This window comes from Myotis lucifugus, unplaced genomic scaffold, assembly GCF_000147115.1.
Source record: "Myotis lucifugus unplaced genomic scaffold, Myoluc2.0 scaffold_240, whole genome shotgun sequence".
In the NCBI taxonomy this organism is placed as follows: Eukaryota; Metazoa; Chordata; class Mammalia; order Chiroptera; family Vespertilionidae; genus Myotis; species Myotis lucifugus.
The window spans coordinates 1,391,734-1,413,996 of record NW_005871288.1 but is presented as its reverse complement, the minus strand read 5'-3'; the positions used below and the strand labels follow the sequence as shown (position 1 = coordinate 1,413,996).

Sequence of the window (22,263 nt, the reverse complement as noted above, 5' to 3'; positions counted from 1 at the left end):
GTAAAGGTGGAACAATAAATGAAAAGCATGTTCTGCAGGGAGTACCATGTCACCTATCTAAGAGTCCCATAAGAATTACACAAGGAAAGTTTAAGGATATTCTTTTCCAAAGACCTGGAGATTTTTAATTATGATCCTATTTGCACTTTCACTTTCATAAGGAATAATTAATTATAAGATGAACTGATGATTTCTTGTAAGCCATTAATGAAAAATTTTATATGATAAGAATACCTGTGATTTTTCATAGCAAAGATTAAATAGTTAAACTTTCATATAAATATTCCTGTTTTAATCAAATGAAAAGTATCCTAAGCTGACAAAGGAATTTCCTTCATAATAGGAAGAATAGAAAAAAGGTGTGTGTGTGTGTGTGTGTGTCTGTGTGTTTGTATGATTTTTAAGAATATCCTTTTCGCCGAAACCGGTTTGGCTCAGTGGATAGAGCGTTGGCCTGCGGACTGAAAGGTCCCAGGTTCGATTCCGGTCAAGGGCATGTACCTGGGTTGCGGGCACATCCCCAGTAGGAGATGTGCAGGAGGCAGCTGATCGATGTTTCTCTCTCATCGATGTTTCTAACTCTCTATCTCTCTCCCTTTCTCTCTGTAAAAAATCAATAAAATATATTAAAAAAAAAGAATATCCTTTTCTTTCTCAGTATGTACATAGTCTATTACTACAACAGATGTAGTAAGAAATAATATATGGCCTTAAGAATGGTTGCATTATGCAATATAAACTTTGCATTTTCATAAATATATATTATGTTTTATGTTAACTGTTAATTAAAATAATTAGACATATTGACTCATATAGAGCTAAATAATAGTTCTTTAAGATTTACAATGTGGGTATAACTTAGTGTAGTGTAAATGACATGCATGTTGAAGATTCATTACATCTTATTTTGCCTAAAACATAAACACACATTATTTAAACATTTATATCTCCACATAAATGAAAAGTAACACACATAAAAACTCAAAAAGTTGAAACTAACAATGCCATAAATCACAGGTCACAGATTTTTATCTGTTTACACAAATATAGATTATTTGAAGGATGTCCATTAATTTATCAAGTAATTTCCCCCTTTTGTTTCATATCATTAAGTAAAAAGTGTTAATTTTGCTTCTATGGTGAAGAGGGAAAGTTTAATTTAAAAGATAAAAAAGTAAAAGGTCACCTGTTAAGAAAACTGCAAAAATCTCAATGCATTCAGCTTGTAGACAAAAGAGACAGGGGGGATGTGCACCTCCTGACATACCTCTTTAATTAGGCTCATGAAGCGGGTCCCGAAGCGCCAGGGTTTGTGTCGATTACACTGTAAGGAACTGACTGTCATCTGGGGGAACTGTTGGACGCCCACAGACACCACGTGTACCGCATCATACATCAGAGCAGCATCAGTCTGAAAGCCAAGAAAAAAGGAAACATGGAGTCAATAACACAAGTGAAACCCATCGTGTTGCCTTGGAATTGAAGAAAGGAGGGGATGAGAGAAATAGATACCCAGAAAACAGTATCTTCACATGCTCTGGTTATCTTAAATAAGACATTATGATCAAATTACTACATCAGCTCTGTTAGAATATTTGACAACCATCTTTTTTCCTGAAGTAATAACCCAATTTCATGTTGTCCTAGTATATCTGTTAAAGAAATGTATGAAGACATTCATTACTTCATGTTTGTTACTACCTCTGTCTCCATCTTATTGTATCACTACACACACATACACACACACTGAATGCAACTGTTAACATTTGGAATGGCTACAAAGATTACATATTGTACATAAAGATTAATAAGTAAACAATTTTCTTGTATAGGGATAAAAAAGATATGGTAGGAGATTCACCTAAATTATAAAAATATAAACCCTGATCTCTTCTTCAATTCATTTTTCAAAAGGTTCAATCTCAGAAATGATGCTACAGTTTTGAATCTCAATACATGTATTAATCCCTTTTCAAGAAACTAAGCTTAATCCCCTCCACTGTTTTCTTTTCCCAAAATTTCCATATGAATGAAAGTTCATTTTGGCTTCTCAAGTAAAAGGAATATGAATTCTACCGTGTTTGCACCTGCTCCAATGACTGACCACTTTAGAAGTTGATGATAAAAAATAAAATGTTTATAAGTCATAACAAACCAGAGGCTCAGTGACTGTCAATGCTGTGTGAAGTGGCTCCTCACATTGTGTTTAATGGATCTAAGCCAGGCTCACCACCTACAGAAGAGGGCCATACTGACAGTGCTGGTAGCAATGAACTTTGGGCCATCTGCTTGGCATGCCTGGGAATAAAAGCACGTATTTCCTCTTCTCATTCACACAATTAGTGAGCTGTGAAATGAATTCCAAAATGAACAGGAACCCTGCAGATTATAGCGCTCTCCACAATACAATACAGAAATGAGTACACAGGGTACCTTTCATGCAAATGGATCCTAAGGAGCTCTACCACATAAAACAGAAGGCAGCTAAGGAGCACAATGCAACGACAAAACGTAATAATAATGTAATTTTATAGTTCATAAAACTCTGGGGAATAGAGCTCAGATTCATAACTTTTACTTTGTAGGTATCAGCTGACTGTTTTCACATATTCTGAGGACTGTATAGTGACAACTAGACTAGTGGGATTGATAAGCATGCACGGGGAGCCTGAGGTTTAGACTGATATTTGTCTTTGGCCTGAGTTAACAATCAGAAGATATATTTCATATGCCACACAGGTGGTCATAAAAATAGTTACTAAGATAAAAAAGACACATTTGATGTCAAAATAAAATTAATTTTTAAAACATCGCTGTTGAAAGGAATAGAAAAAAGAACTCTTTCAAACACTACTAAATGAAAGATAAAGGGCATTTTGCAATATGCACCACAAGGTAGCATTAAAAAAATCTATGTTCTTTAACTCATTAATTACCCTAAGAAAATCAAAGATAAGGACAAAGGCTACCTACATTATTTATTTTTAACAGATAAAAGTGGAAACCTGCTGCATGTTCAAAATAAAACAGTAATATCACAATGATATTTTATATAACCATTAAAAATCATGTTTTGAAAAATAATCAATTAGATTGAAAATTAGAAGTGATTTACTAAGTGTAAAAATAGATAATACGCAACTATATTTCCATCACTAACCATTACATACATCTTTATAATACTTGCCATGGCTATTTATTTAATTCTCACAATAGTGACTAAATAAAAACATGACTGCTGTTCCATTTTACAAATGACCAAACCAAGGTTGAGAGAAGTTAATTAACCAAAGTCACACAGCTAAGAAGTGGAGAGAGACCAGATTCAAATGGCCTCTCTGCTCTTGGCTGGTGCTCTTAACTATCATATTGCATATTGTGTAACAACAACAACAACAACAACAACAAATCAAAGGGAAGAAAATACACTAAAATGATACCTATGATTAATCTTGGAATAAGTAAATACTAGAATTTTATTTTTTCTTAAAATTTTACAGTTATTTTTTAAAGATGAAAAGTTATAAAACAATACAATTATTGGCAAGATGGAAACTTTTATCTATTCCCACAAAATAATAAAAAGAACACAAACAATGATATTCCTATTATGCTGCCATGAGTTACTGACTTATTGCCTAATCTAAATTGATAATGGTAGGGAAAAAATTGCCTAATTCAGAGTTTGAAAATCATTTTGGGGATATAGTTTCAGGGTCTAGATCAGAGGACACACTAGTTGATAATCTATTTGAGATCTGTGATTTTAAGTGTATTTATAAAAGAAATACAATATTTATTAATCTACAGGGGGACAAAAGTATGTTTATAGTTGTTCATATGGAAAATAACATAATACTTAATAAATAATAATACAAGAATAAACTGTTTCATATACACACAAATGTAAACCTACTTTTGCCAACCATTGTATAAGTTAAGTCCTAGAGAAAAAATTTTAAATAGTGAAAAAGTTATTGATCAAATTACTTCTCGAATTACCAGTTTAAAATATGTTGATTTATGATAAAGAACTATAACTTCTGAAGCTGTTCTTTATGTATTTTCATCAGGTTAGGGTGCTTATTTTTTTCATCCTACTTTTAGACCAGTTTTTTATGTGATAATATGGGCTTACTTTCCATTTAAATTTGATATCCTGTCAGATTTACCTTTACTTTCTTCTTTGCAAAACTATACATATGCAAATTCTTCCACCTTTTTTTAAAAGTTTTATTTTATTGTTTAAAGTATTGCATATAGTATTACATATGTCTCCTTTTTCCTCCATTGACCTCCCTCAGGCCAACCACCCTCCCACAAGTCCTCACCCACCTTGTTTCTGCGTCCGTTGGTTATGCTTATATGCATACATACAAGTCCTTTGGTTGATCTCTTACCCCCACCCAGAACCCCTACCATGCCTTCCCACTGAAGGTTGACAGTCTGTTTGATGCTTCTTTGCCTCTGTATCTATTTTTGTTCATCAGTTTAGAATGTTCATTATATTCCACAAATGAGAGAGATCATGTGATATTTATCTTTCTCTGACTGGCTTATTTTGCTTAGCATGAAAAGTTTTAAGAAACTAGTGTTTTCTAAAATGTTTTCTTATTTTCACAATAATGCGTATGCTTGAAAATTTATATTAGTAATATTATTAGTTAACATTGTTTATTATTTACTATGTGTGAGGCATTCTCCTTAAATCATTTCCTTTACTTCTCATAACCATTGTCCAGTTGGAAGTCCACTGAATTAGTATCAGATAGGAAATCGAGGCAGAGAACACTTAAGTAACTGGCCTAAGATCATATCACATAGGGGAATCTGGATTTGAATCCAATCTATCCAGAATTCACATCCTTCCTCTAGATCAGTGGTTCTCAACCTTCGTAATGCCGCAACCATTTAATACAGTTCCTCATGTTGTGGTGAACCCCAATTTCATTGTTACAAATTGAACATAATTAAAGCATAGTGATTAATCACAAAAAACAATATGTAATTATATATGTATTTTCCGATGGTCTTAGGTGACCCCTGTGAAAGGGTCATTTGACCCCCAAAGGGGTCGCGACCCACAGGTTGAGAACCGCTGCTCTAGATATTTGCTCAGTGCTCTACATTTAATAAAGCAAAATAATACAAATGATTTTTGAAGTTACAAAATATAAGAAATACTAATAAGAACTTGAAAGCACTTGTATGTATAATTTTTGATAAGCAATAAATATTCACATCATAAACATATACTGCAAAGTAAGGGAAGGTATAGATTCTGGAGAATTGATAAATATAAATTCACACACACACACACACACACACACACACACACAATACATTAATGTCTGGTATTGGGTCAATAATAGGTTAGTTAGGAAGTTAGTAATGTTAACCAGGAACAAATTCATGAAAGAAATAGATTTCCTCTATACGGTTGCTTTTAGAAGATTTTCCAAAGTCAGAGTATCTTTCAGGATCATCTCTTACTCTCAGCTCTAAAGGGTAGAGATTGATTGAGCTGCTCTTGCTAAATCTTTCACCCTCTTATATTGACTCTATAATCCCGGTCTGACTCTTCTCTCAATGGGAAATAGAAAAAAAGAAGAAAGGGGTGCCCTGACCAGTTTGGCTCAGTGGATAGAGCATCAGCCTGCGGACTGAAGGGTCCCAGGTTTGATTCGGTCAAGGGCATGTACCTTGGTTGCGGGCACATCCCCAGTAAGGGGGTTTGCAAGAGGCAGCTGATCGATGTTTCTCTCTCATCGATGTTTCTAACTCTCTATCCCTCTCCCTTCCTTTCTGTAAAAAAATCAATAAAAATATATTTAAAAAAAAGAAGAAGAAAGGGGTAAAACAGAAGAGGAGAAAAGAAGAGGAGACATACAGGTTAATTACTTTATCATCATTTTTATATTATCATTAAGTTACACTGCATGCTTCCTCTATATCACACAACCATGTTATTTTATTTTACATGCATTCTCACAAAGACCATAGGTTTTAGAAACTTGGCAAGGTTAAAGTAATTCTCTCAAGATATTATCATCTTGAGAAACAAGACTCAGAAAATAAGAGTCAAGCCAAGTTTAGCTCTTAGAACTACCCTCCAAACCTTCATAACAAGACTCTGGAAGAAATAATACTCAGAAACAAGATTCAGGCAAGGCCTAATTCTTAGAACCACCATCCGCACTATTGTAATTGACTGACTGCCTCCCTAAGCCATATTCCCACTGAAACGGTGAGAAATGGTGGAGAGGAAAGTGATGGCACCAGGGCTCGTATTATCAGAGGCTCTGCTGAACACGAGACAATTACGTCCCCAGGTCCCATAGAGAGGAAGTATGTCTCTGAGCTGATATTCAAATAGAAGTTCACTTGGTTCCCAAGTCAGATTTTTTCTTTCTAGATCATAGCTATCTCTAAAGAAAGTTTCAAGGTTAAGCATAATTGCAATTTAACCAATTAAATTAAAATAAAAAATGTGTACAGTTTGGCTATTAAAATTCATATGGTGGGGTGAGATAAAGTTGTAGTCATTCGCATCCTAAACTACAAAGACAAAAGGTAAGCAGAGAAAAAAGTCAGCAGTGAAGACAAAACAATCTGTCCTATTTTTCTCTCTTTCAAGGATAATTACTCATTTATATATAAATAGATCACACTTATTGGAAAGCTAGGATATCTGTTCACCCTGGGAATACAGCCCAGAAGAAAGCACGATTAGATAGGCGCAGACAGAGCTACGTGCAGACCTCCATGCTTCAAAGCTGGGTCAAGCATCTATCGATAGCAATTGGAACCCCCCAGAGATCCTAGCTCAGACTACAATGGAGTTGGAACTTTATTTTTCTTCCTAAAATAAGTTAGTTAACCTACAAAGAATGTATGTCTGTCAGTCAAAATCTGGTTTTTCAAACCTTTAAAATTGTGCAATACAGTCCTACACGTCTCAGCACATCTGTAGTGATCTTTCTAAATGGTAGCTTATAAGATCATGAAAAGTGCCTTTGCATACATTTTAATTATGCATTAACCATCTCACTAATGTATTTGTGGGTTTATCTTATCCCTCGTCTAATTACTTTTAGACATGGAGTGTGTAACTGGGATGCAGGTGGAAGAGTGACAAATGCTAATATCTATGGCTGAGCTATTGCCACAGAAATTGGTTTAGTCACCCAGTGCTATTTTCATCTATCTCAGGGAACCTCGTGTCTGATAAGACTTTAAAGTATTGAAAGAACAGTGATATATGCTTACATTTCTTTTATGCTCTGAAAAAGCACACTGCACGTTTTTAAATAATTGAAGAATCAGAGAAATTTGATGCTCTCAAAAATTTCAAATGATCAAATAACTATTGTGTAATATTTTTTTATTTTGTATGTATAATTGGAACATTTCCTAATATGTAAAAACAAGAATAATAATGGATGCTGTGAATAGTTAAAATATTTCTATGTACTTAAATTTCATTTACAGAAGACTCTGGAACTAAGCACTAATTACCAAATATGTACATGTTGAGTGTGCATGTTGTTTCTGTTTCTGATCATTAAACATCTTTTTTGTGAGGTTCTGAGATAGATGTTCTAGGAGTTATACAAAATAAAACAGCTTATATCTGCATTAAGCATGAAGCAAAAATTAGAAATGAACAATTCTGAACTACATACAATCATAGGAGGGGACACTGGGACATAAAATCTCTCAGATACACTAAAAACTTCTATTGGCAAAAAGCTGTCAAAATTATTTATTTTTCGTTCCAAGGAGGGGACATTCTTCTGGAATGTTCTATCCCCCAGGGAGCATGGCTTTGGGGGCCCCTAATGAATTTGACTGAGGAAACTTGAAACATTGCCTCTTCAATTTATTTTCTGTATTATGATACATAGAGTTCCATATATGACAATATCATCCTCCTAAAGCACTCTGTGCATATTTGGGCTCTTATCCTGGGCTCCAAACATCCACAATGTTGTATGTAATAATTTACATGTAAATGTAACCACTCTTAAAAGTGTTGTGATTTTTGTTCATATATTGATTGTAACGATGGCTACATTGGTGTATACATATGTCAAACTTATAAAAGTGTACAATTTAAATTTGAGAAGTTATAGTATGTCAGTTTTGCTCCAGTACAGCTATTGAAAAGTTAAACAATGTAATCATGCATTTTTCTGGGAAGATGGCTTATAGATTTCATTTTATTCTAGAAACATCCCGAACCAAGCATCACTGATCTGTATCTTCTTTATTCATTGCACATTCTAGCTTTAATAAAACTATGCTTTCTCATGTTTAATCTTTCCTTCATTAGCATTTTTCAGATAATAACCATACCTTTCTTTGTAATACCCCACTTGATATTCCACACATTGTCTTACCTATAGTAACAATATAGAAGCATTTTCCCAATAAATTGATTAATTCAACCAAAAAGTTCATTTAAATTGTACAAGAAATGGATATTATGGAGTTCTGAATAACAGTCACACTTCGCCATTTAGTTAGAATATATTACCTCCCAGAGGTACAGTGAACCAAATCTGCCAGCAATTCAGACCTGGGAGGAATGTGAGTACAGCCTCTGTCCTGTTTCTAAATGAATTTATAGTAACAGTACTGTGAACACATTTATCTTTTCATTCAATAAGTGTAGGCAGGTCCCCTTTGAGATCTGAATGCTAGCTGGCAGGTGGCAGATCCATTCTGAAACTCTTATGTCTTAGAGTTTGCTCATTTCTGAATTCCCATCTGAATTCAGTGCATAGCACAAAGAGAACAGTCTAATACTAGTAAATGGAATTTAAGTTTACAAATGCGGGCTCTTTCATTGACTTGATCTTTTATCTAAAAAAAAATATCAAAATATGTAAATCCCCCTTTGCCTTGTTTCCTCATTTTTTAATTGGAAATTAAAAATGATGATCTTCCATAACACTTCCATATTGAAAACATCACTTTTAAAAAACAGACAATCCCAGAAGAAAAACAATTACAGCTATCGATTCTTTAATTTGAAAATGCAGATCTAAAGGGTGGTGGGGAAAGGAGTGGATTCTGACCTCTGGAACTTCCTGTAGAGTCAGCACAAGCTTAAATGCGATGGAGATCACCTCCCTTCTGAGCAAGAGTAAGGGCCACCATGGACGGCGAGCTGGTGCTCACTCATTCAGCTGGCACGCTGCACCCAGCACTCTGTCCAGCACAGAGCAGGTGCTAACAGAACAGAGGGACTGATGAAGAAATGTCCTCAGACCCAGTCGGGAGCCAATTGTCAGAGACAATTCTCCCAGTTACACTGCAGCTGCCATTAGGCTTTCTCTGTTGCTGGCTCTTTGTACTATTCTGAAATGGAGTTCTTTACTGGCAGCTGCATGGGGTGCACAGACTGCACGAGATAATACTTTAAAGCAGTTTGCACAATCCCTGGCACATGGTATATAGGCAGGTGTTAGATGATGATGATGATGATGATGATGATGATGATGACGACGACGACGACGATGACGACCAGATCAGTAATCTCTTCAATATGGATACTATCCAAAAGAAGGAATCTATTTAAAAAGTATAATGTTTCAACCTTTCTACACCCACTGTTAGCCTAAATGAAGGAACAGGCCTCATGCTGTTCAAAAGCAGACCAAGTTCAGGAAGGAGATGAGCAGAAAGAAAATTATCATACAACCACTTGATTCTTATAAAATGTGGTATGTACGCAACACCACAATTCAGAGCTCAAAAAGAAAATACTGAATACACAAGCATTAGGTGACACATTTAGTATTAAAGAATAAATAAATGACAAAAACAGTAAAGTGTCTTGCATTTGTTACCAAACAAAGAACTGCTGTTGGACAGATAATTGCATACCAGCCATGTAAACCTGGACAAAACTAACTCACATTTTTACTAGTCTTCAATTTCTTTCTATGTAAGAGGATGGGTTAGAACCCAGTGGGTTTTAAAGTTGTATTACAATTGTATTCTAGAAAACGCACATTTCATTGCAACCTTATTTTGGCCTTTGTAATATAAGCATAATCTTAATTTATATATCTTTACCCCCATCGTTCTCTATGATTTGTGTGCTTTATAACAAACTTTTGTATCAACATTTAATATAAATTAATAAATAATGGAAATCAAAAGTTACTTTGGCCAACCATTGTATTATTACTCTATGCAATTTCTGCCTACTCAATAAAAACTGTCAATACTTTTATTACATTTTCTTTGTTTTAAATTCACTGTTAAATTTCTCACCCATATGAAAACCCACCTCAGCCTCCTGCTACTCTGCAGAGAAAAACTACTAGTAAAACTCTTTTTCTCTCCTATTCAAAGTCATTCAGTAATACCCCAATATTTTATCTTCTTTTATATCTTCTTGCACAGTCAGAACACAGACATGCCTATACTTTATGTTTTGAACTAACCAGAGAGATTCCTATGTTGCCAATTAGTTGAATAAAAGGAGACTCCAGAAACTTCAAGATGGAAACCCTTTAAAAGAAATAAGAACTTTTGTAGCTACCTGTACAGGATGTAGTACCCACGAGGACTAAAATGGATAAGAGCTTAAAGGGAAGATTTAAAAAGAAGAAGGGAAATAATAGAATGGGTTCAGCCTCACAGTCAAATTGATGAGTTAGAAAGAAAATTCAAGTTCAGCAATGCTCTGAAGATCAAGTGCAGGAGAGACATCACGCGATGACAGTGTTGCTGGGATTCAGCAAAGAAAGGGCCTGGGCCACAATTAAAGCTGTGCGTAATTCATGTATCCATTTGTTTGGTGTTCCTTAGAATTTGTGAATTTGAATACATGCCTATGTCTCTTCAAACTTATGCTCTCTGACTTACGCTAAAAGCTACACCCTTCAAAAAGAAATAGTTAACTTATTTCGAACAACAACTAGCAAAACATACTCTAAAATATGGCCAATGCTAATTTTGACAGTAAGAATTTTCATTGGTTCTTTATGTTTACATTATACAATTTTGAACTTTCCATCTCCCAAGAGCTCTTCCTGGATGCCACGTTCCCTAACAACACTCAACAAGATAATTTTATAAACAGCAGGATTTCCCTGTAAGCCTTTATAAGGTAAGAATTCAGTCCATGGAGTTGTACTTGTGAAAGCTTCAGAAGATAACTATTTTGCATTCTTTCCAAGAATTATATGTATTTACCATGAATATTTTCTATATAAATTTCTTTCTTTCCTACAGATATCTTTAAATGCACCATTTCCAAGCAGAAAATCCTATTTGTTTTTACTGCCACACTTTCTAAACTCCTTTAAATATTTATATACAAACTCAAGATGTTTAAATGTTTTTTAAACACCATGTAGAGAAACTTCACTTTTTACATATAAATGATTAAGGGACAGCTGTGAAGCAGGTTAAAAAATGCCAACAGGTTTTCAATTAAAAGTTTCATTTAACTAATGTAATTATTCTTACCTAATTAAATTTTCCCACTAAGATCAGTCCACTGAGATACCTCATTCTCTTTTAAAATGTTCCATGAAGCTCTTACTAATGTCCATGGACCTCACTGTATTGATGGGATTGTTAATGAACTCTCTAGCAACAACGCACTAGCCTCAATAATTTAAAGCCTGTTAAATCTTGTCTGCTTTGTACTACATTTGGAACTGCTATTGATCTAGAGAAGAGTCAATATCAAGGAGAAGTATTCTTTGCACTTCCACCTGGTCTCCAATACATCCAACTATCTTGATATTTGGAACTCAAATTAGCATCTTGCACTTAAAAACTTGTATTAATCTATATTGTTTATATTTACTCTTTTTAATATGATACATGAAAATACATTTTTATGTTGTTAACAACCTGAGTCTTTCTAATTTGAGATCCAGGAGAATGCAAACCAAAAATAAACACACAAATTTGAATTCATGAGTTCAAATGTTCATGTAAATACTAATTCCAAATGACTGTAGTTATTGAGAACTTAAGACTTTATATAAAATTTACCCAAACAAAACAATTTAAATTATACTAAATTTAAATTAAATTATACTAAAGATCTAATTTCAAAAACAATGTAGAAATTAATACAGACATTTCTGGGAAAATAAAACAGTAGTTATGCAAACATACCATTAAAATATAGCCTTTATAACTTCACATGTTCTTATTGGACTTAGTTATTTATATTTTATTTCTTACTCTATAAAAATCATAATAGTAACTTGTCTCAGAAATGTGAGAAAGTAAAATTTTCATGGAAAGCTAATGGGTCTTATAGTTTTAGCTTTGTAACCTATTAGTCACTATGGGAAATTATCTTTCTTAATGTCATTTTCCTCACCTATACATATATAAAAGCCTAAATGATAGTCCACCCATCTGACCGTCCAACCGGTAGCTATGATGTGCACTGACCATCAGGGGGCAGAAGCTCAATGCAGGAGCTGCCTAGCTGTGGTGACTTGGCAGCTGTGGTTCTCAGGTGACACACATGGAACCAGAGAGGAGGGAGCCCGATTCTGAGGTGTGTCACCTGAGAACTGTCCTCTCGCAATCTGGGACCCCTCAGGGGATGTCAAAGAGCTGGTTTCAGCCTGATCCCTGCAGTCCAGGCCAAGAGACCCTACCGGTGCATATGGTGCACAAATTCGTGCACCAGGCCTCTAGTATTAAAATAAGTAAATAGGAGGGCGACAACCAAGATGGCAGCATAGGTAAGCACCTGTACTTGCTGCCTCTTACAACCATATCAAAACTCCAAGTAAAAGACAAAACAAATATCATCCAGAACCACAGGAAAGCTGGTTGAGTGGAAGTTATACAACTAGAAGGAAAGAAAAAAAGCGCATTGAAACTCGTAGGAGGTGCAGAGGTACAGAAGTGCGAAGGTACAGAGGCACGTGAAATAGGCTGGCAACTGGGTGAGCTGTAGAGGGAGATACAAGCTCCCGATTGCTCTGAACTCCAGTTATGGGCGAGACTCTGGGGACCCAGACTCATATGGGGAGCATTTGGCCAGAACACAAGGGTGGCTTTCTCTCAGAGGTGCTTGCAGCGATCATTGTTCCTGCACGGGGCTGTGGGACACAGAGACCCGGGGACCTCTCCAGGGAAGGGCTGACTAGCAGCCATTGCTGTTTGCTCTGCCCTGGTGATTCCCTGAGACCCCTCCCCACCCAATTTACAACCCCACCCAAGCTGTGCCCAGAGGCTTTTGCATATGAATGGCCTGTCATTTTGCAACCTAAAACCTAACAAACTGCAGGTGGGTCAGAGAACTCCAAAGCTTCCAAAAGGCTTAAGATCCTGCAGCAGCAGTCTTGCTTCACAGCTGGGCCTCATCTGGGCACTTCCAAAACCCAAACAAAGAGGAGGAATCTTCAGATCTCTCTGTAGCTCCTGCTGGGTGGCCTCATGCAGTGGCTGATTTTGCACCTCCTTGGGGATCCAAGAGTCAGTGTATCCAGTGGTCAGAGTGAGACCATCCAGATTATAACTCTTCACATCCATAAGAAACACTCAAGGGGCAGACTTGGTAAGCACCAAAGCCCCACTGAAGCAAGTCCAGTCCCATAAGGGTGTCTCCAGCACAGAAGTTCTCCATTGTAGACATAGCTGGTCCTCACAGCTAATTGGCCTGGAGGTCAATTCCTCCCAGTGATATCAACAGCAATCAAGGCTTAACTACAACAAGACTGTGCACACAGCACACAAAGGGGTGCTCCAAGAGTGTCCACCTCAGGTAATTGGGGAGGCTGAGCCACTGGCCCTATAGGGCACCTAGCACACAAGGCCACTCTATCAACACAGGGAAGCAGCCAAAATGTGGAGACAAAGAAACAGGTCACAATGACAGAAATGGAGGAAAGCAAACTACTGGATGTAGAGTTCAAAACCACGGTTATAAGATTATGCAAGAATCTTCTAGAAACCTCTGAAAAATATAATGAGACCCTCAAGGATATGAAAAAAGACCAATTAGAAATTAAGCATACACTGACTGAAATAAATAATAATATACAGAGATCCAACAGCAGACTAGAGGATCCCAAGAATCAAGTCAAAGATTTGAAATACGAAGAAGCAAAAAACACCCAACCGGAAAAGCAAAAAGAAAAAAGAATCCAAAAATATGAAGATAGTGTAAGGAGCCTCTGGGGCAACTTCAAGCGTACCAACATCCAAATTATGGGAGTGCCAGAAGAAGAGAGAGAGATCAAAATATTGAAAACCTATTTGAAGAAGTAATGACAGAAAATTTCCCCTACCTGGTGAAAGAAATGGACTTACAAGTACAGAAAGTGCGGAGAACCCCAAACAAGAGGAATCCAAAGAGGACCACACCAAGACACATCATAATTAAAATGCCAAGGCAAGAGACAAAGAGAGAATCTTAAAAGCAGCAAGAGAAAAACAGTCAGTTACGTACAAGGGAGTACCCATACGACTGTCAGCTGATTTCTCAACAGAAACGATGTAGGCCAGAAGGGAGTGGCAATAAATATTCAAAGTGATGAACAGCAAGAACCCACAACCAAGATTACTCTACCCAGCAAAACTATCATTTAGAATTGAAGGTCAGATAAAGAGCTTCACAGATAAGAAAAAACTAAAGGAGTTCATCACCACCAAGCCAGTATTTTATGAAATGCTGAAGGGTATCCTTTAAGAAGAGGAAGAAGAAGAAAAAGGTAAAGATAAAAATTATGAACAACAAAGTGACAACAAGTACATATCTACCAACAAGTGAATCTAAAAATCAAGTGAATAAAAAATCTGATGAACAGAATAAACTGGTGAATATAATAGAATCAGGGTCATAGAAAGGGAGTGGACTGACAATTCTCGGGGGGGAGAGAGTGTGGGGGTGCAGGAAGAGATTGGACAAAAATCTTACACCTATGGACGAGGACAGTGGGGGGAGGGGAATGGGTATCGGGTGGGGTGGGAACCAGGAGGAGGGGAGCTATGGGGAGAAAATAGAGGAACAACTGTAATAATCTAAACAATAAAGATTTATTAAAAATAAATAAAATAAAATAAGTAGATAGGATAGCAATATACCTTATAGAGTTGTTAGGATCAAGTTAGATACATTTATAAATGTGTGAACTAAAGATTTTAAAATATGTCATAATTAGGAAGCAGTGGAACTGGCAATCTCAAGTATGTTAGCTACTGATAATATCCATTTATATTTTATCTCCCGATCTGTTTAATGTGTATTCAACACAAGTATTATTAAAAACTGGTCTAAACTCAGAGGAAGGTGAATTAATACTGGTGGAAGAAATATAAGATATACAGATGACAACATCTTACTGGCAGAAAGTCCCAATGATTTGGAATTAATTCAATTGAAAGTAAAAGAATAGAGTGCTAAAGCAGGGCTGCATTTGAACATCAAGAAGACAAAAATCATGACTACAGGAAAATATCCGACTTTAGCATAGACAGTGAAGACATTGAAATTGTTAAAGATTTTATTGACCTGGGAAGAGCAGCAATAGAAAAATTAGGAAAGATCACCAAGAGCAAGAAGTGTTATTAGAGACCAAGGCTAAGATCATCTACATCTCACATTTCCAACTACTATGTCCAGATGTGGAAGTTGGACAGTGAAGAAGGCTGATTAGAAAGTAAAATTGATTCATTTGATATATGGTATTGGGGGAAAACTCTACAGGTACCCTGGACTGCCAGAAAGATGAACAAGTGGGTCTTATATCACATTAAGCCTGAAACATCCCTGGAAGCAAAAATGACAAAACTGAAGTTGTCCTACTTTGGACACCATGAGAAGACAGGGTTCTTTGGAAAAGTTAATAATACTGAGAAAAATTGAAGGCAGCAGAAAAAGAGAAAGACAAAATATGAGATGGATTAACTCCATTAAAAGGAAGCCATAGGCAAGACTCTACAAGAGCAGAGCAGGGCCCGGCTCATGTGGCTCAACGGTTGAGCATCCATTTATGTATCAGGAGATCAGAGTTTGATTCCCAGCCAGGGCACATGCCTGGGTTGCAGGCTCAATCCCCAGGAGGGGGTGTGCAGGAGACAGCCCATCAATGATTCTCATCATTGATGTTTCTTGATGTTTCTACCTCTCCTCTTTCTTCCTCTCTGAAATCAATAATTATATATATATATTTTTTTATTTTTTTTTAAGTGCTAAGCAGGATATGTTAAAGCCAGAACACTGAGGACATCACTCATCCATAGAGTCACCAGGAGTCAAAGCCAACTCAATGGCATGTAACACACAGATGTCTGAAGAAAAAAATGTACATTGATTTTCATATTCACATTTTAAAATGTACCTTAGATTCCTAACTTGAAGACCATCTCTTCACTATTTTAATTAACATGATTATTTCCTATTTTGAAGATATATTGATTTAACTAATTATTGTTTTATAACCACGAGAAAAATGCCTTTGCTTGCCCATTCATAAGTCTCTTCAATGTCTCTTTTCCCATATGAACATACACTTCGCAATTGTGGTTGTTGTTTTTTTCATTTGTCTCTAGGCACTTTACGGTTTGATTCACTCAATCAGAAATACCTATTATTAATGTTATTATTGTGATCTTGTGTTATTGACATCAAATACAATTAAGAACTTGGTTAATAATAATGAGATATCAAAGACAATTTATACTTTTGGAGTATTTATAGTAGGCAAGTTTGACAAACAAGTAAACCCTTAAATCTTTACAGAAAAGTATTCAATACAGTGGGAAAATTTTAGATAACTACTAAGATATTGTGAACTGGTTATTTTATAAAAGCACAAAATAGGCCAACTGTGAGATTACACAGCAGTACACATTATGCCTGCCAAAATACATGGATCAAAATTTTGTCTAAGTCAACAGTACCCTTCCTACAGGTTCAGGGACAATCAGAATGTGAACTGAAGCAAAGAACTTTAATGGTACACTGCTGTGAACATTATTAGGAAAGAAATCATAGAGGACTCCAAAACCAAATGCAAGCCAGGACCCTCTGATGCCCTTTTAGTCAGTAGGTTAATAGACTGACATCAAAATTGCAAATGACTGATTAAGCGGTACCAGTTAACTCTTGACATTTATACTTTTGAGTTTTATACTTGATGAAACAAATTATAAATCACAAACTAATACATAAAAGACTTTCATTACAACAATATTTTTTTGCACTGAATCCTATGCCTCTCAAGAAATTAATTCTAACTAGACAAAGAGCAGGAGGTAAGGGTGATGACACTTTACTCAGGAGAAAAAAAAAATACTTTGAAAGTCTTTACCTTGTGGATTTGACAAATGAACAGCTAGAGCCGAAGTGAGAAGGAAGGGTAGTATAGAGCAGGGATTCGGTGGAAAGCCAGAGGAATAGCAATTCCTCAGAGAAATGAGCAGCAAGAAGATGTTAGAAATGTCTTAATAAGCATAAAAAGAATGATCACTGGAAGAAATAAAACTAAGTTTATGAAATAATGAGGCAGTAAAGATAGAAATAACTTAAGATACCCTCTCTTTGTTAGTTGAAGCATAGAAATTTGATAAATTTATAAGAAAAAGTTATTCAGGTTAAAAAACATTTAGAAGAAAGAGAGATTCTAATATATCTACATGTTTACAATCATAATGGTATTCTAGAAAAGTTTACCTTTCTTCTTTATATTTCTAAATGGTATGGAAACAATATACTCTAGAAAAATCTAAACTTATTATGTTTGGCATAAAAATAAACAGATAATGTATACTTTTACTCATGCTTGATATTTAGGAATTATAAGTATCATGCCTATAAACAGAATTAATGGACGAAGAACCAATTAAATTTTCTAATTAAAAGTAGCAACTGTTTCTTCTGAATTCTAGATACTATTCATTATTTAATTGAGCCCCTTCTAATTTCCCTGAAGTTAAACTACACATTTTTCTATCTTGTCATATGTAAACTCCACCAGAAGTTAGTCAGGTCCCAAGATTGACAGGTAAGAAAAAAAGAGCTGTTTTAATGCCATATCAGACTGAAAAACAGTCCCTTTCTGACAACTACACCAACCAGCCAGGCCATCCACTGCACCAAGGGACCTAAAGAATTATTTTCTAAATATGATCATCAAAAGGAATAAGTGATTAATCAAGTACTATCTGAAAGCTTTTCTACAAGTATTGTTCTATTAATTAACATAGTGTCTACTTCCTGCGAATGAAGCTCTGAGCCATTAAATAAAATTATAGCAGCACTCACTAACAATGAGGCTCATTTGGAAAAGCTCTAATATGTGTATTTTTTTTTGCCTTGAGCAGAGTCATTAGCAGGCAGCTCAGCTCTGGAGGATGACACTCCCGGAAGTCTTCTGGCCATAAAGGCATGCTGTATTTATCTAAAACACAGTTTGACGATTACATTCCATGTCTAGATGTTTTTAAACAGACAGAGTGGTTTTAAGTACTTATTTATACCCAACTTCATTACTTAAAAAAAGGAGGTAAACATACCAGATCACAATATCCCAATGGAATGATTTAGAAATTCAAAATGTGTTCATTTATGTCAAACATGACTTTCAGGGAGGGTTAAAATATTGTAGGAACTGTTTAGCATTTTATCAAATATTTAGCTATTTGATATAGAAAAATATTCAAGGGTAATTATTAAAAATATGGAATTAATAATATGACCATTTCACTTTTACAAAATGTCTAGTAAATGTTAAAATTGCTCTCCTCAGGTTGCTTTAATAGCAAACCTCCAAGTCACTGAGCAGTTATTATAACAAAAGTGGAATAAGTACGTAAAGTTTATCAGGCAATTGTTGTTTCAATGATTCAACTTTGATTATTATTTCTTAAAATAAATAATCACTTCATATTAAAAACGTTTTAAATTGATACATGGCTCCTTTTTCCAACCAATGTATCTTGCAAAATAAAGGTAGCTTAAAATGTTGTTGTTTAAACTGTTTAATTTAAATTTTAAAGAGATTAAATTTATACAACATTTTGAAATTTAGCATTTATTAGACGCAAAAAAGGATTCTAAAAATTGACACAGCTTTAAAAAAACAACAACATGTTTCAGTAAATGTATAGGAACATCCAAATTAGACACATTTCTAATTTCCAAATAAAGGCTCATTTCCATCACATGTGTCCAGATTACCCAAGAACAGGTTATATGCTTAATTTCTGCTTCATTAGAGAGATGGACCGATTTCCTAAAAATACATTTCTTAAAGAAAAAATAAGATCTTGCCCCTGTTTTCATGTAACTTCTCTAGACAGTACTAAATCAGGCATCTACCTCTGGCTTACACAGATTTAACTTCAAGACCAACTCATGTTCTCAAACTGAAACGCAATCTGAAATAAATGAATCACTTCACCATTCTTCCTAGGAAAATAAACGCCAACTATTCAAGACCCAATATAATGTGCCCAATTGCATTCAGCATTTGTATTAACATAATAGTAAAATAACACACAATATCACTTAGATTCAGAAAGAAATTAGGGAGACAACCATAAATAGCACACGTGCTTTCTGTAATGAGCTGTCCTGTGCTTGGTTCTGTGCTAATGCTTGGAACATGGATATAAGCTAGACAGACATGTAGTGTCTGTCTTTATGTACTTTATACTCAGAGAAATGTAGACAATTGAAAGTGCAGTAAAAATGAAGTGTGTTACCTGATCACATTGAAATGGGGGACCTGATGCCATAGCAGACACATACCAAGAACCCTAATTTAATCTTGATTACTCATAAGAGGCATTTAGAAGGAAGTGCTGTTGGCACTAAAGAATTATAAGAGTCAGGTGAAGAGGGAGAAGGATGTGAGATAGCTCAGAAATGAGAAAGAGAGAACAACAGCTTTGAGGAGCTGAAAAAGTTCCCCATAGTTGAAGCACCAGAGAGGTTGGGGATTTGCCGTGATAATGAAGGAGGCAGAGCAGCTGGCAAAAATGAGAAAATTGAGGATTTTGTCAGCCAGGCCCACAAATGTAGATTTTATCTGTAGGATAAGGGTAAGCCATTAAAGAGTTTTCAGGGGGGAGACATGATCAAATCTACTTTCAGGAAGGACTACTCACTATGAGTGTGGAGCACTTGCACTTTGGTACAAAACTTCAGAAAACTTGTTAAAATAATCCTGGTGAGTGATGATGATGATGACAGCCGCTTAGATAAGCATACTAAGGACATGGAGAAAAGTGGATTAACTCAGGAAATAGAAGTTGGCTTGATCATTGATTGGTTATTAGGGAGATGAAGGGAGTGATGACAAACAGAAAGCAGGCTACAGAAACTCTCAGTTTATTATTTTTTGGGCTAATGGAAAGGTGATCATGACAGTCACTGAGATAAAAATAATGTAGATAGATGCTCTAAAAATATGCTGTCACAATCACTCTTTTTTTAAAAATACATTTTATTGATTTTTTTACAGAGAGGAAGTGAGAGGGATAGAGAGTTAGAAACATCGTTGATCAGCTGCCTCCTGCACACCCCCTACTAGGGATGTGCCCACAACCAAGGTACATGCCCTTGACCGGAATCGAACCTGGGACCTTTCAGTCCGCAGGCCGACGCTCTATCCACTGAGCCAAACAAGTTAGGGCCACAATCACTCTTTATTCTCTTATCTTGCCTTACTTTTCTTCAGAACACTTATCACTATTTGACCACAAACTTTCACACACACAAACACACAGAGAAAAAGAAAGAAAAATCTATATGAGAGAGGCAACATAGACGGCTTGCTTCCATACGCACTTTGACCTGGGATGGAACCACAAACTTTTGGTGTATAGATGATGCTCCAAACAACTGACCCACCTGGCCAGGGCTGGGCTGACCTTTCTTAAGACAAATATCTATCACATGCTCTGTCAAATCAGACAAAAATTAAGAAGTTATTTTTGCTATTAGACTTAGTTAATTGTGCAAATACAATTCTATTAAAATATTAGCAGCAATCAGGACTGGTTATATAATTTTCAGGGCCCAGTAAGAAATAAAAAAAAGTGTCACCCCTATTCAGATATTAAGAATTGCAAGATTGGCAACAGCACAGCATTAAAACAAGCATGGGCCCTTTCTAATTATGGTATAACTAACTATGCAAGTCACGCACCCATGAAACCAGCCCTGGAAACAATCTTTATCTTTAAGTTTCAAATCAGGGTGTGTTTTTTTTGTATTTTTTTAAAAATATATTTTATTGATTTTTTTACAGAGAGGAAGGGAGAGAGATAGAGAGTTAGAAACATCGATGAGAGAGAAACATCAATCAGCTGCCTCCTGCACACCTCCTACTGGGGATGTACCGGCAACCAAGGTACATGCCCTTGACTGGAATCGAACCTGGGACCCTTCAGTCCGCAGGCCGACGCTCTATCCACTGAGCCAAACCGGTTAGGGCTCAAATCAGGTTTAAATGAATTGAGCAAGACCATGTTATTTTCCATTAAAAAATGTTTCATCTGATGAAATGTCTTAAACCTTGAGTGAACAAGGGAAAAGAATACCTCCCATTACTTTAGAGTGAATAACAGCAGGAATATATGGAGCCATCAAAAGAAGATTAATTTTAGTAGAAAATACAAATTTTTGACTGGCTGAGTAAATTAAATGTGATTATAAGATGGTAACTTATGTCAACAAAAATTGACAAAGAAATATTTACCTTCTAGTTACATAAAATACTCATATTCAAAGTGCTAATGAATTTATGCTATTTAGTCAGACAACTGACAGTGACCAAATAACAGCCAGTGACTAAATAATTCCATTTCTGTATTCCTTTCCTAGAAACTTCCAGTTCAGAGTCGTTTTCAGAACTGAGTGAATTAGGATAATTACACTGGCCCAGAGCTTTGGTGGCAAGGGAATCATTCAGTTGTTAAAACCAAATCCTGTGACTTCAATGATCTTTCCAACCTGTCACCAAATCAAAGCAGCAGGGACAGCCCCTTTGATTGTCTGCCAAGGCCCTCAATCTGTACATTGTCCTTTTGTCATTACTTGTTCCTCTGGAGGATGGCCTTGATGTTCTTTGAAACATGATTTCATTTGTACATGAGCGTCTCCAAGGAACACCCGGCATAATTTGTGCAGGTGCTGCAGCCCCTTGTAAGCAACCCTGGGATCTGTCCCTGCCTGCCGCTGAGACTGCTCAGGCTGACTCTAGGAGATGCACAGCTAAAAGCAAGCTCATTCTGTCAGATGATTCAGTCACG

General features: G+C 35.9%; 1 protein-coding gene across 1 annotated transcript in view; it reads right to left on the bottom strand.

The window, feature by feature from the left end:
* The window catches only part of GRIK2 (glutamate ionotropic receptor kainate type subunit 2), a 552,508-nt gene that overhangs the window by 204,385 nt on the left and 325,860 nt on the right, over window positions 1-22,263 (bottom strand). The window contains exon 8 of the mRNA XM_014464175.2: window positions 1,268-1,411. Coding sequence (XP_014319661.1) covers window positions 1,268-1,411 — 144 coding nt within the window. The remainder of the gene's footprint in view (window positions 1-1,267; window positions 1,412-22,263) is intronic.